Source organism: Rousettus aegyptiacus, unplaced genomic scaffold (genome assembly GCF_014176215.1).
Source record: "Rousettus aegyptiacus isolate mRouAeg1 unplaced genomic scaffold, mRouAeg1.p scaffold_m13_p_5, whole genome shotgun sequence".
NCBI lineage: Eukaryota > Metazoa > Chordata > Mammalia > Chiroptera > Pteropodidae > Rousettus > Rousettus aegyptiacus.
In genome coordinates, this window is record NW_023416308.1 from 115,403,304 (window position 1) to 115,420,068 (window position 16,765).

General features: G+C 54.4%; 1 protein-coding gene across 1 annotated transcript; it reads left to right on the plus strand.

The window, feature by feature from the left end:
* The first annotated feature begins 2,259 nt into the window (after positions 1–2,259).
* On the plus strand, positions 2,260–15,366 carry NAA40 (N-alpha-acetyltransferase 40, NatD catalytic subunit). The gene is made up of 8 exons (XM_016118522.2): positions 2,260–2,412; positions 8,078–8,173; positions 9,102–9,154; positions 11,436–11,531; positions 11,619–11,777; positions 11,930–12,013; positions 12,422–12,499; positions 12,786–15,366. The coding sequence occupies exons 1-8, from the start codon at positions 2,287–2,289 to the stop codon at positions 12,925–12,927; spliced, it is 834 nt and encodes a 277-aa protein (XP_015974008.2). The 5' UTR covers positions 2,260–2,286; the 3' UTR covers positions 12,928–15,366.
* Positions 15,367–16,765: the final 1,399 nt, after the last annotated feature.

The window sequence follows — 16,765 nt, forward strand, 5'->3', positions numbered from 1 at the left end:
TGACTGTGAAGTTCGTTGTGGGTGAAGAGAGAAGAGAAGCCAGCAGAGGGCTGCGCTGGCTTCAGGGCTGAGCCTCATTCCCGCCTTGCCCTGCTGCTCCCTGTTTCCTTGGCTCTGCAAATACCGTTCCTTCCCCTGGAATCTCCTTGCCTCCTTCTCTTTCAGGAGCAAGTTCAGATGTTCCTCTTCCCACCTTGGCCACCCGCCTCCAGCCCTTAGCTCCCAGAGTGCTTAGCAACCCGATTTTCAGAACCGTGAGGACTAGAGTGCAGGCTGAAGGGTCATTCTAACCCACCTGCATCCCCTCCATGGTCTCATCCATCCTCATCCAGCTTTCAAAACACTGACTGTGCTGGTATTTGTACCTCCTGCCTGGACCTTTCCCCAGAGTTCTGGACTCGGATTTCTCCACACTTCCATGTGAAGATCTAAGAGACATCTCAAACCAGACATGGCCAAAACACAATTCCTGATCCTCCCCTTCCGCACCCGCACCTGGCTACTTGCAAAGCGGTCCACATCTCAGTCGAAGCCACTCCATTTTTTCAGTAGCACACGCTAAAAATATTGACGGGACCTTAACACTTTTCTTTCCTTCACACTCCACATCCGATCTGCCCACAAGTCCTCTTGGCTCTGCTTTCAACATGCACCCAGGTTCTCACCCCTTCTCCCACCTCCCCTGCTACCCAGCTTGTTCCAGCATCACCACTCTTGCCTCGATTACAGCACTGCCTGTCCTTTGACCTCACCCTACGCTCTCTTCTCCGCCCAGCAACCGGCGTATTATGAGCAGCCCTCCTGCTCCTCCACTCAAACTCTCTGACAGTGACCCAGCTCGCTCTCGTCTCAGTCAGTCAAAGTCTTTCAAAACCTACCAGCCCTAAATGATCCTCTACTTGCCTGTCTGATTTCACCTCCTGCTATTCTGCTCCGGCCACATTGTACTTCGTGCAGTTCCTCAAATATTCCAACTATGCTCCTGCTTGGGTGTTTGGCACTGGCTGTACCACCTGCCTGAAACGTCCTTCCCCCAGATAGCTTCATGACTTGTCCCTTCTCTCCTTCGGATCTCGACTCAAGTATCACCTCATGTTTGCCTTCGCTGAGCATCTTAGCTGAAACTAGAAACCCCAACCTCCTCTCCCCTCCTTCCCTGCTCAATTTTTCTTCGTAGAATCTGTGTCATCAAATGTTATTAGAATACTCCTTCTAGAATCACAAGTTCCATGAGAGCAGTGTCTTTTCCGTTTGTTATTGCTTTCTTTGCTGCCAGAAACAGCGCCTAGCATACAGTAACCACTCAGCAAATGTTGCTTGCATACCTTTTGGGGGGCCTTCATTATACTGAAGCACTGCAGATTAGACAATGAGCAAAGTCTGATAGTCTGTGAAGCTTAAGTCTAGGGTAGCGTTTCTCCAATTTTCCTGTGTTCGACCCTACTGGGGAGATCTTAGAAGCCAAGACTCTGGCTCCTCCCCTGGATTTTCTGGGGATAGGCCCCAGGGGTGCGCACAGTGCACAGGCTCCCAGGGTGGTTCTGATGCAGGTCATGCAGGGGTCATGTTCTGGTTTTTGGGAATAGACTGAAAAACTGTCTAGTAGGCCTGGGGTCTCACTTTCCCAGCACCAGCCACTTTCCATGCCTGTCTCCTCTCTAAACAGTGTTTTGGACTGCGACGGGTATTTTGCTTCTCTCTGTGGCCCCTGGGCTCGGTTCAGCGTAGGTGCCAGTAAACGTTTATTGAGAGAGCAAATGAATGGAGAGTGAATGAATGGTGACAAGATGAATGAATGAATAAAGGGACTCTGGTTAGAAAAGAATTTAAAGAGGTCACGATTTAGAAGGTCGGAACGGTTCCAAAGAGTTCCCCACTGCCCGAAAGGTTACAGGAGGGGCTACTTCAAAAGAGTACTTCAGAAGTTGTGACGCGTTTGGTCGTCTGTGAAGGTGGCTGCTCCTCTGGCCGACTGGGGCTGGGCGGGGCCCCAGAGATGCGGAGCGCTGGGGTGGCGAGGCCACCCACCCCGCCGCCCAGAGGCCGGCGGCATTCAGCCCGGCGCGGCCGTTGTCATGGCTACAGACGCAGCCTGACCAGAAGGGGGCGGGCCCGGGCTACGTCATTCGCAGCGCGACGCTGCTCGGCGCCTCCCGCCTCTTTAGGCTGCGAGACCCTCGGCCCGCCCCCGGAGCTCTCCACCTGCACGCCGGCCCCCGCGAGCCCCCTCCCCGCGTCTGCGCAGGCGCAGTGCCCACCGGGGCGCGCGGGAGGCCTGCGAGGCGCATGCGCGGTGCGGGGCCACGGCCGCTCTGGTTTCGCCGCTGCCGCCGTAGCCACCGTTGCCGCCTCCCTGCTGGCAAGTGTGGGAAGGAGGAGCTGAGGGCTGCCGCCGCCGTTGCCGCCATGGGGGTGAGTGAGGCAGGGAGAGGAGACTCGAGGGCTGGGAGCGCTCCCCGCTCCCCTCGCCCCCTGCGCCCCCATTGTTCCTGACCCCCCCTCACGTGACCCCGATCCCCTCCGGCCTCACGTGACCCCCAGCCCCCACATGACCTGATTCCCCCATTCGAAGAGTCCCCATACTGGTCCCAGCCCGGGAATCCCCTGTGGAGGCCCCTTCTCCAGGCCCCACCTCCTTGGGTGCCCCCCGCCCCTCGCGTCGGTCCTGCCTTCCTGGATGGATGACCTGTTACCTTCTTGGCCTTTCCCTGCCCCAGCGCGAACCTTGGGGTATCCCTGCACCCCCAGGGGTCACCGTCACCTGGTTGTCACGAGCTTAGCGGCTTCCGCATCCTAGGCCACTCCTGGCCTGGAGGTAACTGAGGCCCAGAGAAAAGAAGACACCCAGCCAAGGTCATACAGGCAGTGACTGGGGCCAGACCCCGACTCTGGTCTCCCGAATTCCCGGCCGCTGTGCCTCCTGCTGCTCGGATTCTCAGTGGAGCCCGTTCCTCTACTTTCTTTCGAAACCTTTCCACCAGGCTCCACCTCCTGAAACGGTCTCTTTCCAACAGAGGCCTGCCTTCCCGGCCCCCTAGATGCAGTGAGGTGGTGCTAATTATTACCTGGGTCGTTAGCAGTCTTAGTACAGCCGGTGGCTTTGCACGGAGAAGCTGTTTAGAAGGCGGGCCGGGGACTGAAGCGGGACCAGGTGGTGGCCGCAGCCGCGGACGCACAGTGACCACCTGTTCTGTGCAAGGCCGCCTGGAGTTGCATTTCTTGCCCTTCCTTGGCACGTGCTCATAGAGGTTTGGCAGAAGTTATGCACAAGTTTCTATGAGTTCACCATCCCAAGTGCCAAATAGAGTAGCATCAGTCATTCTCCTAAAAATGTAACCGGCGCTTCCTGTGTATATTATTAGTTTTTACATGGAATTTCCTCCACCTTTGGGGAGCCCTGGCTTTGGAGCCAGAGCTACCTCAGTTCCAATCCCATTCACTGGCTAGCGGCATGATATTGAGACATGGCCTTTCTGAATTCGAATTTGAATTTCCTCATCTATGTGATGAAGATGATACCCATTAGAAGAGATTCGAGGATCAAATGAAATAGTGGATGTAAATGGCCAAATAGGTGGCTGGTATTTTTGTTTGTATTCTCAGTCTTTAGTTATCCAAAATAGATTTGTGCTATTTTTAACCCATTGGGTTTGTCCCTACTGTTAATAACCTATATTTTTTTCTCACTCAGTTATTGACTGAACAAATCAACTTTGTTAGACAAAAATAGTTGTCTAATCCATGTCAAAGCACTTTATGTAATCCATGTCAAAACATTCACCATATTTCAACAAGGGATTTCGATACTATATACTTCACATGCAGAAAATCAAGTCTAGAGACTTCAGCACGTTTAACCTAGACTTGGTTGAAAGGTCCCAGACTCAGCTCTTGAACGTAAATAAAACCCGTGTGCCAAGTATCACTCGGTAAGTGTCTACCCACCCTCAGCCACTACAGGCTAAGCAGAAAACAAGAAGCATGACGTGCCATTTTGGTTTAACACTTCCTCGTTGGCAGGCTTCAGAGATACTGTGATCCTTGCTTCCCTTAGGGCCCCAGTCTTACTACTGATAGTTTACAAGTGTGTTTCTCGGAACGGCCCCTACCTAGTCTCTTCTGGCCTAAAACTCACTGCAAAAGAGACTTGAATTTTCCTCCCTGAAATGGAGCTGGAAACCTCTCATTTTCCTCATGGCCTCACGAGTCGGGGCTGTGGACGCCCCACTCCATTGTGGGGAAGTTCGTCACCCTCCAACAGAGGGCCCAGCTCCATCTGACGGCCTGACCTCAGGCTTAGAAAGAGAGCCGTATCAGATGGAGCATCTTTCTCAAAGTTCTTTTGCCCGCTGCCACAGATATGTTGTCTCTTAGGAATTAGAATTTAGATATGTCTCCCTTTGCCCACAGCAGGTTCTTTTTGAATCCTGAATACTTTGTGGGATGCAGGTATTGACACTGAAAATCTACAAGATGCCAAATCCTTTTTCTGAGAGGTGCCTCCTGCCCTCATCTGATGTTTTTGTGTTTTTAAATTCCTCCGTGTGAGCCGAGCAATCAGAGAACTGCTTGTGGAGATGCTAGTTTGATAAGAGTAGCAGAGGGAGGAGTTTCATAGCTGCATGTGAAAACAGTTTATGTCACGCTTTATAACAATGAGTGCCATATAAGTGTAATTGATGTAGTAGAAGGAGCATGAAATCTAGGTTTCAGACCTGGATTTGAACCCTGGATGATTCATTCATCAGGTATGAACTAAGTACCTATGGTTTGCTGAACACTGGTATACACTGGGAAATAATGCAGATGTGACCTCTGCCTGATGGAGTGTGCAGTCTAGTGGCAGTGGAGGGAGCGCATGAGAGCAAGACCTCTTTGAGAATTCTGTTCACTGGTTCTGTGACCCTGAGTGTTCTCTTATCTCTGCGCCTCAGTTTTCTCATCAAAGAGGTGGGCACACACACGTACCTTGTTCAGTTACTGTAACGATCAAAATAAATCATCGTTATGGAAGCGCTGGCAGAGCATCTGACACTAGTGGGTCCTTGTAAACAGAAGTCCTTACCGTAAAGTATTTCTGTATCTAGTACCTTCTAGCATTTTGTCCTCAACAACAGTCCTGGGAGGTGTAGGCATTGTTAGCCCCATTTTTTAGATGTGGAAATTGAGGTTCAGAGAAACTGAGTTACTTGCTGAAAAGAGATTAAATAACTTGCCTAAAGTCACACAGCTATAAAGTAGAAGAGCCGAGAATCAAATCCAGGTCTCTTGACTCAAAATCCCACACTCTTGTTATTATATAAAGCTCCCTTGGGAAAGACACTTAACCACAATGAGCTTTACTGTTCACCGTGCTTATTTCCCATTTTAATTAGGAGAACTTCTCTGTGTCCCCACAGGACAGTCTTACCTCCACAAGGCAGGGCAAAGCTAATTGGAACAGTAGGAGACCACTTTCCCTCGTGTGCGCCAGGTTTGTAGGGGAGCCCGTGCCTGTCTGGCCCAGCCTGCCGCAGCCTGCCTCACCCCGTGTGCAGGCAGCAAAGCGCTTAAAGGGGCTCTTTCATGGTCTGCAGTCTGGAGCCGTGGCAGCCCCAAGCCTCGCTCTGAGGATTGCCTGGCTCGCCTGTTGCCCTGCATGAATGAGCCCATAAATCTGGAGGCCCGGGGTTGGCCCTCCTGCTGATCGTGCTTAGGAATTACTTACTTCATGTGCTCAGACACGAGATGCTACGGAGGGAACCCACATCTCGGCGCTGTCTGGATCCCGGGAGTCTCTTTCTTTCAGCACCTTTGATCCTTCAGCTCTGCATCCTCTTAAGAGAGAGCCAGCATGCAGCGTGGAGGAGGGGAGCCGCCTCTGCCGTGGAGGTGTGCTGACTCCTGACCGGTTCTTGCAGCTGTTCTGTGAGGCCAGCATTGCAATACCATTTTCCTGGGGGTTGAGTTGCTTTCACAGGCCATGCAGGGGGCGGCAGGGGGAACATCGGCTTGGCCCACTTGACGCCAAAGCTCATGTTCTTTCTGCCCGGTCACACAGCCCTGGAGGCCTTGTGTCTCAGGTTTCCCTGTTCCTCACCCCTACCCCAGTGTGGAGGTAGGGCTCGGGGTGCCACTGTGTTGGCGTGTCATACCTGTGGTTACCAAGCCAGAAGGGTAATGAGAAATGAATTGCTGAATAGCTGCCTTGAGGACTCCTTAAGTCTCATCTTGACCTTAACCTTGGCCAGGCTGAGGTCTTTGACACTGACCTAGGCTCTCCCTGGTAGAACGAACCCTGGATCTGCTGCCGACCCCGGGAGTTGAGTCTCCCCTTTGGCATTTACTTTCTGGGGAACTCGGAATGAGTCACACCATCCCTTTGAGCCTCAGTTTCTGTATGTGTAAGGGCGATGATGGTTTCTGCCCTGGGAGTTGAACCAGACAATGCTGTGAAAACGCTTTGCAAGCTGAGCGTATCTCAATGTTGTCTTGAAACCCAGCTTCCCCAAAGAAAAAGATAGATGCTCTAAAATTTGTATGTGCTAGAGAGGGGCTTATTCTGTCTGCCCATCCCAGCATTGTGCAGACAGCCTGTTCCCTTCCGTTTGTTCCTTCCTTTAGGGAGGTAAGAAATGGGATCTAGTCTGGCTTCCAGCGCAGGGCTCAGCCTGCAGATAATGAACAGCTGGTGCTGGGCGAGTTTGCACCCAGGGGAGCAGTCTCTGTGAGTTCCTGGTGTCCGAACTCTTGCCTCGGTGTCTTGAGGTGAGAGTCAAGCAGTGTCCCTCCTCGGGGAACCGAGGATGCAGTTTATCCTGAGAAACATTCCCAGCCACTGGTTTTCAACTTACCCTTTCCTGGGACCAATCAGTCTGCTAAGGTGTGGTTGGAGGTAACAGAACCTCTTTTTGGTGAGCTCAGGGAAATGAGGGGGGCTGTTGGTAAAAAGCAGAGCCACCTTACCAGTGCTTCCGGGGTGCCTCTGGGTTCGGGCTGAGTGTGCTACTCTGGTCCTTGGGAGTGAGAACGGGAACTGTCATTTATTGAGCATGTGCCATATTAATCCTCATTTTCATGGGCTTAACACTTCCAAGGAGATGCGAAGGGCCCGCCTCGTCAGACGAGGGAAGGGACTCAGAGCAGGGCTGTGTTTTGCCCGAAGACCACAGGGCCTGAGAAGCAGAAAGAGCCTTTGGATAAGGCTCGTCAGACTCCAGGGCTGGGCTCTTTCCCTGTGTTACCAGCTTTCACAGGAGGACAAGCAGGTCCATTTAGGCCTGAGGGAACCCCACACGGGCCTCAGGATAGGATCTGCTCCAGATGCGGTTATGGGTGGTTCGCCGTTTGCCCCTCTGTGCAAGGACAGCCTCCCTTTGCTCCTCCCTGCTGCCCACGTGGCTGCAACTTGGCCTTGCTGGCCATGTGTCAGCATGGCCTCTGTCCCCAGGTGAACCCCTTGGGGCCCTTCACTCTCCCCTGTCCACTAGGTGGGTGGTGTGCCTGCCACTCATTGGCGTTGGCTGAGCAGCTCTTCTGGGGAACGGCTGTGTCCTTAAGCCAGAGTACTCTGGCCTTAGTTTAGAAAGGGGCGCAGCTCCCAGAGGGGCTGCCCCCACACCGGAAGCTGGAAGACACCGAAAAGCCTTTGAATAAACCTATACTCAGGAACAGCTGTCAGCAGCCACCTCAGAGGCCATCTCTTCCCTGAAACTTGCACTGATTGTGTCTAAAATTAGTTGCTCCCTCCTTAGGGGGGGATGGGGGGGTGAATATTTATTAGGTACCCACTCAGGCTGGGCTCTGCTGCAGGCATCGTCACGTAGTCTCACTGGGTCCTCACAGTGACCCAGCTGTCCTAAGGGTCGATACTCTTCCTTCCTAACAAGGAAGCTGAGCAGTTGGTGACACTCCCAGGGTCTCACGACTAGAGCGTGCTTGGATCTTTCCCACCCCAGCCAGCGTGCAGCAGCTGGGACTGGAAGTTCTTGCCGCTGAGGCCAGGCCTGTGGACACAGACCCTTCAGTTCCGCAAAGGGAAAGGCAGGTCTTGGTCGGCCACAGCCCCTGCAGCCAACTTTGCCTTTCCCTGTTGCAGAGGAAGTCGAGCAAAGCAAAGGAGAAGAAGCAGAAGCGGTTGGAGGAGCGAGCGGCCATGGACGCTGTCTGTGCCAAAGTGGATGCCGCCAACAGGGTGACTTTCCCCTCCTTCCCCAGGCCCTTCCTCCGGGGACTGCAACTTGGTTCTTAATTTTACTTCTTTTGGCGCCACCGTGTGGCAGAATTGTGTCACTACCCACCCGCACCGCTGCCTCCTTGCCGAGGAGAATGCGCCAGAAGGAGCAGGAGTTTGGCTGGCCCACGTGGGCAGGGAAATGCAGATTCAAATGGAAGGGGCCGCTCCTCTCTGGGGGTTTCCTCCTTACCAGTAGAAGAGAGTCTGGAGAAATTTTCGTTAAGATTTTGCATTTTAGGGTGGAAACGTCCCTTGTAAAATGTATTATTTTCTCATTCATTCCTTCAAACATTGACTGGCCACGAAGTCCCAGAGGCTGCGCTGGGCCCGGGAAGACGCGGCCGCCTGGTTTCAAGGGGCTGCAGTCGATGGAGTAGCCGTGAATCTGAGCTCCACACGGACCCAGTTTTCAAGCTGAACCGGAGAGATTCTGGTCATGCTTCCTGCCACCTTCATCTCCCATTTTTTATTCTTCTTCTAGTCCACTCAGTCAGTAGTCCACACTTACGAAGATGTGTCTCAGGGGCGTGATTTTCCATTTCGGGTTTTGACCGGGTGAGGTTAGTTGGGGGCTTCTTAGACATACACAAGTTGATTGAGTGGCCTCCCTCCTTTGGGTCCAGTGAGTGCTGAGCAGGTCGTATGCCCACGGGCCAGTATTAGCATTAGGCTTATAAAGTCTTGTCAAGTGAAGCTAACTTACCTCTCCTGAGCCTCCGACACGTGACCTCAGAGCTGAGGCAGATGAAGGGTCTGTCTGAGGGAGTCCCCGGGCCCAGGGGCTCAGCCTCCCAAGGTGGGTTGTAGCAGACTTGGACGTGAGGGTGGAGTCCGTGACCCTGTCACACCTGTGTCTGTGCTAATCCTCTTTTCTTTCCCTCCATAGCTCGGAGACCCCTTAGAGGCTTTCCCAGTGTTCAAGAAATATGATCGGAATGGGTGAGTGTTCCGCGCTCCTGACTTTGTCTCTTTGCATGTCTTGAGGAATTTCCCTTTTCCATAGTGGGCTTCCTCAGACTCCAATTTTCTCGTTCTTCTTTGTTAGGAAAAAGCAGAAATGGTGGCTGGTGTCCTGATGATATAAAATGCCCCCAGTGAGGGTGACAGAGGAATCTATAAATGAGCAAAGATTGCGTAATCTCAGACCGATGTCTCTAGGATGTGTTATTCTCTCCAGACGAAGAATCATAGAGCTGAAACACTTGAAAAATCATTTGGGCTGACTCTTTCCTCCTATAAAGGGAGAAACTGAGGCTCGGAGAAGTTGAATGAAATTCGAGCTTACAGAGTTTCTCTCTGGCAGCCAAGGGGGCTTTTAATTCCCCATCCAATGCTCTTCCCTTCAGTGTATGGTATACTTGTTAAAAGCCACTTACTGGCTTTGTGACCCTGCACAAATCACTTAACCTCTCCGTGTTTCAATTTTCTAATCAAGAATGAGTCTAATAATAGCACCTTCCTAATAGAATCCTCAGGAGGATTAGGTATAAAGCATTAGTGCCTGGAGCATCCTAAAAGCTAGATCAGTGTTCGCCATATTACCACCGAGTTACTACTAATCCAATTTATCGTGGGATCCTGATTAAAGCCCCCCTCCCCTTTCTGTCCTCTTGGTTTATAAAATGGGATGCATAATTTGTCTTATCAGAGATGCTCTGGCTGAAGGGGAAATGGGGGTTTTGGTTTTAGAGAATCACAGCTATGGGTTTGAATCATAACCATGCTTCTTATTATCTATACTTGGACAAGTGAGCCATACTCTGCAAGCCACATTAATTAATCTGTTAAATAGAGTGAAGATGCTGACCTCACGAAATTGTTTTAAGGAGGAAAAAGAATGTATCCAGCTCTGTAAGTAGCAGCTGGTACAAATTTTTACCGGACAAGATAGATAAATGCAAGTATATGAATTATGAAGCAAAGACTGAAGTAGGAAATGCTCTCTGCCTTTCTTGGCGGTGTCTTGATTTCATAACATCGCATCGGTGTTTTCATTCACCTTCCTGTCTGCACCAGACACAGTGCAGTTCCTCTGGTAGCTTTGTCATTCAGCTTCCGGGAAGGCCTTTGACATAGTTTAGCCATCCCGTCCTGTGCTAACTCTTAGTATCCATGCTCCACATTCCTACCGACTTTCAGAAATATGCAGCAGCTCTGAAGCGGTCAGTGCCAGCTGACTCGGGGGTCCTTCAGCGCCCGGAGTTTTGTGTGCTTCGCGTGGCCGCAATCCTCCTTTCATGAACTTGACTCAGAGTAGCGGAGTGTTATGCCTACAGACTGCTTTTTAGAAAATAAAAAGCTTAGACAGATGCAGTGCCGTGTTCAGGCATCTCTGACTACTGCATGGTCACTACGTACAAAGAAAGGAAGACTCAACGAGCCAGGAAGTTTCAGGCTTACAAGGCTGAGCACATGTGTGGCTCAAAGAGTGTGCCCGGCAGCCGAGTGAGGGCGGGTTCCAGTGGGAGCCGCCTCTGAGGGGTCGTGTCAGAAGCCACAGAGAGATACTGCTGTGTCGCTCTGCGAGGACTTCGAGGAGCCGACTTCGGTACTTTCAGAATGCGGCACTTCCTGGAGAATGCGATTTCACAGTGTGGCCAAGGCGTTTAACTGTAATTTACTTAAAATTCACTTAGAAGTAACTAGCAGATTAAGACACCTGAACGCCTATAGCATTTGTTAGCTTAGGAAAACACTGTGAGGTTGGACCGGGTTCCACCCTGTTTGATCAGCTGAGACCCTGCTGGCTGTATCATCAGAGCGGGGTATGGGCCACAGTCTGCTCGGAGGGTCAGAGGTCGCCCAGACACTTTCAAAGGAGAGAGGTAGATAAGAAGGAAGAGGTCCCAAGGGAACCCGGTGAGGAGTCAGCCCAGAATTAAAGTAAGAATAAAAATGCCTCAAGGCAGGAACCAAGGGAACAGAGATGAGTGTAAATCAGGAACTACAGACGAGGCCGGACAGAAGGAGGTGGCAGGGCCCGGGGCTGTGCAGGGGAGGCAGGAAATGGGCCTCGCGGTCAGGGTGGTGGGCCCGTGATGGCAGTTGTTAATCTGAGCCCAAAAGGCTTAGTTCCTGCCCAGGCAGCTGCCTCAGCCCTGTCCGCCCTGTCCGAGAAGGCGAGGCTTGGCTTTTCTGTGTGGATGGACTGCTGTCAGGCCCGCCCACTGCCAGCGTGGGGCCAGCAGCCGGCTCCACCTGCCTCCTCTCCTCCGCCCAGGTTAAATGTCTCCATCGAATGTAAGCGAGTGTCGGGACTGGAGCCAGCCACCGTGGATTGGGCCTTCGACCTGACCAAAACCAACATGCAGACCATGTAGGTGCACCCGACAGGACGGGTCCCTGCCCCAGGCCGCTCTGCTCTCCCAGAGTCCCTGGTCCTGACCGCGCCCCAATCTCCCAGGTACGAGCAGAGCGAGTGGGGCTGGAAGGACCGAGAGAAACGGGAAGAAATGACAGATGACCGAGCCTGGTACCTCATTGCTTGGGAAAACAGTTCCATCCCCGTTGCCTTTTCGCATTTCCGGTTTGACGTGGAGTGCGGGGATGAAGTCTTGTACTGGTAGGAGCCCCAGCTTGGGGACGTGGCCTGGGGGGCGGACAGCTGGACAGTGCTCCAGCCGGGTGACAGAGCACCCTGTGCCTGTCGGGCTGTGGGCCCGCTGTCAGGACCCGCCGCCGCCTCACGCTCATGTCTCTGCTTCCGTCACCCAGTTATGAAGTGCAGTTGGAAAGCAAGGTGCGGCGGAAAGGCCTGGGGAAGTTCCTCATACAGATCCTGCAGCTCATGGCCAATAGGTAAGGGCCCCCCACGGGGAAGGAGCTGCGTTTGAGGCATCTGCCGTCCTTCGAGCCTTCACGGAGGACACGACTCATGGGAATGTTCTGAAAGAAAGGATCTAGAAGTATCGGCAAGATACTCCCGGCCCTGCTGTGACCCCAGATCTTGTGCCGTCAGCTCAGTGCGTGATGGGGGTGCAGGCAGGAGGCGGAGTAGCCAGCCAGGTGCAGGGGGAGCGGGGCCGCTGCCTGTGCAGTCTCCTCGGCACCCTGACGGGGACACTGTGCACTGTGGGTGCCGGGACGGGGCTGGGGCTCGGGAGTGCTTCTCGGGCAAATGGGAGAAGGCAGGCAGAGGCCTGGGGGAGAGAGCACGGCTTAGCATCTGTCTCTTTCTGGAAGGTGTTCTCTCTGCTTTCTTCCCAGCACACAGATGAAGAAAGTTATGCTAACGGTGTTTAAGCACAATCATGGTGCCTACCAGTTCTTCAGAGAAGCACTGCAGTAAGGAGCTGGGCCCTGGTGTGGGACTCGGGGTGCGGGGGGGTCCTGCCCGGTGCCCTTCTCCTGGGCCCAGCCCCCATTCATCTGGACATCTGAGCTCCCAGTCCAGTGGTCTTGGGGGTTGGAGACTTGTGGGGTGGCGTGGGAGTGTCCTCTGGCTCGGTCACTGCCCTCCTCCTGCACCCTTGCAGCTGGGGGTCTCGTCAGTGTGGCTGGTGGAAAGTCGTGAGGCCGGGGAGGGAGGCGGTCACCTCCCTGTAGCCGACCTTGTCCTCCTGCCCCACAGATTCGAAATCGATGACTCTTCCCCCAGCATGTCCGGTTGCTGTGGGGAGGACTGCTCCTACGAGATCCTGAGCCGGAGGACCAAATTCGGGGACAGTCAGCACTCCCATGCGGGCGGGCACTGTGGTGGCTGCTGCCACTGAGTCCCAAGCCAGAACGCTCTCTCCAAGGCCTGTTCTCCTCCCTCGTCTCATGCCGCTTGCCAGGTGCCCTCAGCTGTGGCCTCCTCAGCCCTGCGCGTGCCAGGCTGCACCCTGAGGGCACGGAACCCCGAGGAGGAGCAGCCCGAGCTGTCCCTCCTCCTGGCTCCTAGAGGAGCAGAGTGCCAGGAGGGAGCACAGCCCGCGGGGTGCTGAGGGCGGGGCTGGCGCAGGCCCAGGCATGAAGCCGTCCGCACGCTCCGCTCTTGCGTCCTGGAGCGTAAGATTCCCTGACTTCTCTGTAGCTGGATTCCTGACAAGCCCCTCCATCCCCTGCCACATGCTTGGACAAATGGGGTGTTTGTGCCCGCCGTTATGGAAGTCCTAGAGCCCCGAGTCGGGTCTGGCCAGTCCCCGGAGAGGAATGGACTGGGTGTAAGGTCTGGGCGTAGAGCGAGGCTTCAGAGAGACTCCTGCTTTGTGGATGGAACGTGCTGATGGAGACCGAGGGAAGGTCTTTCGTGCCATGACCCAGGGAAGCAAGGGTGCTCTTTCTAGCTTTTATGGGTCTACAGAGAGGAGCCGTTCCAGGAGACCAGTCGACGCTGGAAGAAGGCTGCCCGCCTCTCCTGCTATCAGTGAGAGAGGGGCTGAGAGGACCAGGAACAAGGTCTCGAATGCGGCCCGTGTGGGGACAGTTGCTGCTTTGGGCTTTTGGACTTCGCCGCCTTCTATGCTGAACCTCTTGATCTCATGGCAGTGACTTGAGTTTTTATTCGTAGAAAAAAACAGAGATCTTGCCTCTTCCTCTCCATCGCCCTTTCCCTGCGTCTCTCCCCCGCCCTAGATACCTCCGTCCTTACCCTCAAGGGGGGAGTAACATCAGGGAGCCCACGGTCTTCCCCCAGAAGGACCCCTCACTCCTGGCATCTTCAGTGCTGTTTCTGCTCGTATCTTGGTGCTGATAGCTCTCTGCAGATGGGGCGCCCCCCTCCAGAGAGCCCCCAGCCAGCAGCAGGCCCTCTGCCTGCACTCCCCAGCCGCGCCCCTCGCTGCCTCAGTGAGGCACTAGAGCCACTGCCCTGGCCAGCAGCGCAGGCTGCAGCGGCAACGCCTAGGTGGCCACATCAGCTGCTCGCCTCTCTTTGGTATCGCCCTACGCAGTGGGGTGGAGCCAGGGTGGGGCGGGGGCTTCCTTTCCTCACAAGACAGAGAGTGCAGGGTCAGAGCTTACACTTGTCCTCATCTCTAGGCCTTGTTCCCCATCCAGGGAAAAAAATGACCAAATCCTTATCCAGGAAAAAGCACCTAACGCCTCCCCCAAACATCCTGGGCTCTGCTTTCAGGAATGTCTTAAAGTTCTCGCCTTGTTGAAGTTGCTGTCCTGGAGGGGTCTGTCGGGCCGTCTGACCTCAGAGTCTGCCCACAGCCCGCCCTCTGCCCTGACTCAGGCATCTGTGCTGGCGGGTCTCCGCGGGGTTGACCTCGCTTCTCCCCTGGGTCCCTGCTTGTGTCGGGGCCTATGCACACAGCCTCCTTCACCTGGCCCAGCCTCCGCCGAGCATCCCCCCCCCCATTGCTCTTGACCCCACCAGCTGTGGCATGGGTCACTCCCTTGGGCCCTGCAGCTTTACACTGGAATAAGCCCACCTGTGCCCTCGTCCTACTGGCTCCCAGGGACTTTACTCGAAAGGGAGAGTTTCAGTTTCTGAGAGGGCATCAGTGGGCTCCTTCCAAGAATCATGGAATGACAGGCATGTTCAGGAAGAATGTTTCCTCTGATCCCAGCCTCTCGAAGGACACGGAATGATAACTATTTATTGTCTTAGATCATGGATTTCTGATACCTCCCACTCAAGGGGACCAAAAGGAACTCCCAGTGTAAGTCCCACATGAGGTGAGTGCAGTGTATGTCGTCTCTTCAGCCATTGGACAGCTGCCCCCCAGCCCACTGATGGCCGGGCGCGTGGTGCCAGCCGCTGCTCAGCCTGCCGTGCAGGCCGCTTTGGAAGGGCCGCCCGGGAGGTGAGGGCTGGGGCGGGCGAGGTGCTGCCGGAGACCAGCATGCCGCTCTGGTCGGCTGGAGCCCCTCGTTCTCAGCCGTCAGTCTCTCTCCACGTCTCCAGGTCTTGGTTTTGAGAAACATCGCAGGCCTTTGCCAGGCTTTCTTATTGTTTGTTTGGGGCACATTACAATATTTTTTGATTCTTTTTCTTAGTTGTATTCACTCTATTTCAGGTTATTTTTGTTGATGTCAAATGTGCACATGACATGTATGGTTCTTTTTAACCCTTTGTGGTTTTTTAGAGGAAACTTTGAAGATAAACTCCTTGATATATGTTTTTTCTTTAGCAACTTGTTATCACTGGAATCAAAGGGAAAACATGATCTCATTTTGCATTGGTTGTATTTGTACGTCACAAATAAAAGATACTTTGTGCAGCTGCTGGGGTAGTTCCTGATGCTCGGGCACCGGGGGCAGTGTGGGCTCGGGGGATGCCCCAGACCACAGACTGTCACAGCTTTGGGCCCAGATGCTGGGAGCCACGTGGCTGTGACGGCCCCACACTCCTTCCTGTGAAGGCAGCTTCAGGCCCGAGAAACCTCGGGGCGTCTGGGGCGAGCAGCCAGAAGAGGGAACCGAGACCCGATGCGTGTGCTCGCACCACTTTCCAGAAGCCCGGGTAGAGGTCAGAGGTCTCCCGAGGGGCTCCTGCTTTGCATCCCAGAGAGACTCCCACGCCAGGCGCTGCGGCACCTGACATCTGCGGCGTAAGACAACTTGCCCAGTACCTGTGCGGGAGTCGGATGAGAGCAGCGGGGTTTCTTCCCTCCCTGTACTTTACTGCATCAGAGTATTCTTTCTCTCTTAGACTCCAACTCCCTCTTCCCTCCACTCGCAAAGACAAAGGCCCAGAGGAAGGGTAACTCATGTCAGTCCTGACAGCAGGAAAGTTATGAGCTGGGGAGGTTCCTTCCAGTCCCCTGAGTGTGACAGATGGAGCTTTCCAGCTTCTCTCCCAGGCGGGACTCCTGCCAGTCCCGGCCCAGGGTGAGCTGGGGGGAGAGGCAGGAAGTGGGCCGGGAGCTAGAGCTCAGAAGCGCTTCCTGTGGACACTGGAGCGGCCGGCCTCATCGTGCTCCTGCGTGGCCACATCCGTGGAGACCACATCAGTTGGAAGGTGGAGAGGGAGGCCAGGATGGAGCCCCCAAGCCACGCGGAGTATTTGTGCTGTGGCAGGGCAGTTACCTGGGGAAAGAGGAGCAGGGGTAATAGCTGCCTGGTGGGTGCCAGCGTGCTGTGGCCACGGCCCTGTGGCGGGGCACACCCAGGGGATGGTTCATGCAGCTGCTCTATCTTTGAGGCACCAAGAACGGCATCCCAGCCCGTGGGGAGGGACAGTGCGTTTTGTTGGCTAATCATACAACAGATTTCTCAGGCGACAAAATTTTACCCCCACGTTCCTTGTTGACACCCCAGGCAGGGAGCCCCTGGAATGGCCGTCTCTGTGCCACAGGTAAATGGGCAGAGTTGGGAGGGGTGGGGCCCTTTCTGCATCGCCGCTGGCTGGGGGCTGCGCCTTCCACCTTCTTAGCATCCTTCGGTCCTCCACAGCCGGCCTCCAGCCCTCCCTCCAGCTGCAGCACAGGCCACGTCTCTCAGTGGCACTCGCTGGAACGCCACACCTCTGTGAGCAGGTGGAGTGAGGTGCACAGCTGCCGGGGAAGTGGCCAGAGCCCGAGCGACCTCCCCAGTGGGAGGGCCCTGGGCGCCAGCCGGCTTTCACAGGTGGGCTGCGAAGGAGGTCCATGTCCCCAAGGGCGGGTTTACCCCAGTTCT

Bases quoted from the DNA above. Each gene is read 5' to 3' on its own strand.
- NAA40 (XM_016118522.2), top strand. From the start codon at position 2,287: ATGCGCGGTGCGGGGCCACGGCCGCTCTGGTTTCGCCGCTGCCGCCGT. The intron at 8,174-9,101 runs GTGACTTTCCCC...TTCCCTCCATAG, and splicing joins AAGTGGATGCCGCCAACAGG to CTCGGAGACCCCTTAGAGGC. The intron at 11,532-11,618 runs GTAGGTGCACCC...CCAATCTCCCAG, and splicing joins AAAACCAACATGCAGACCAT to GTACGAGCAGAGCGAGTGGG.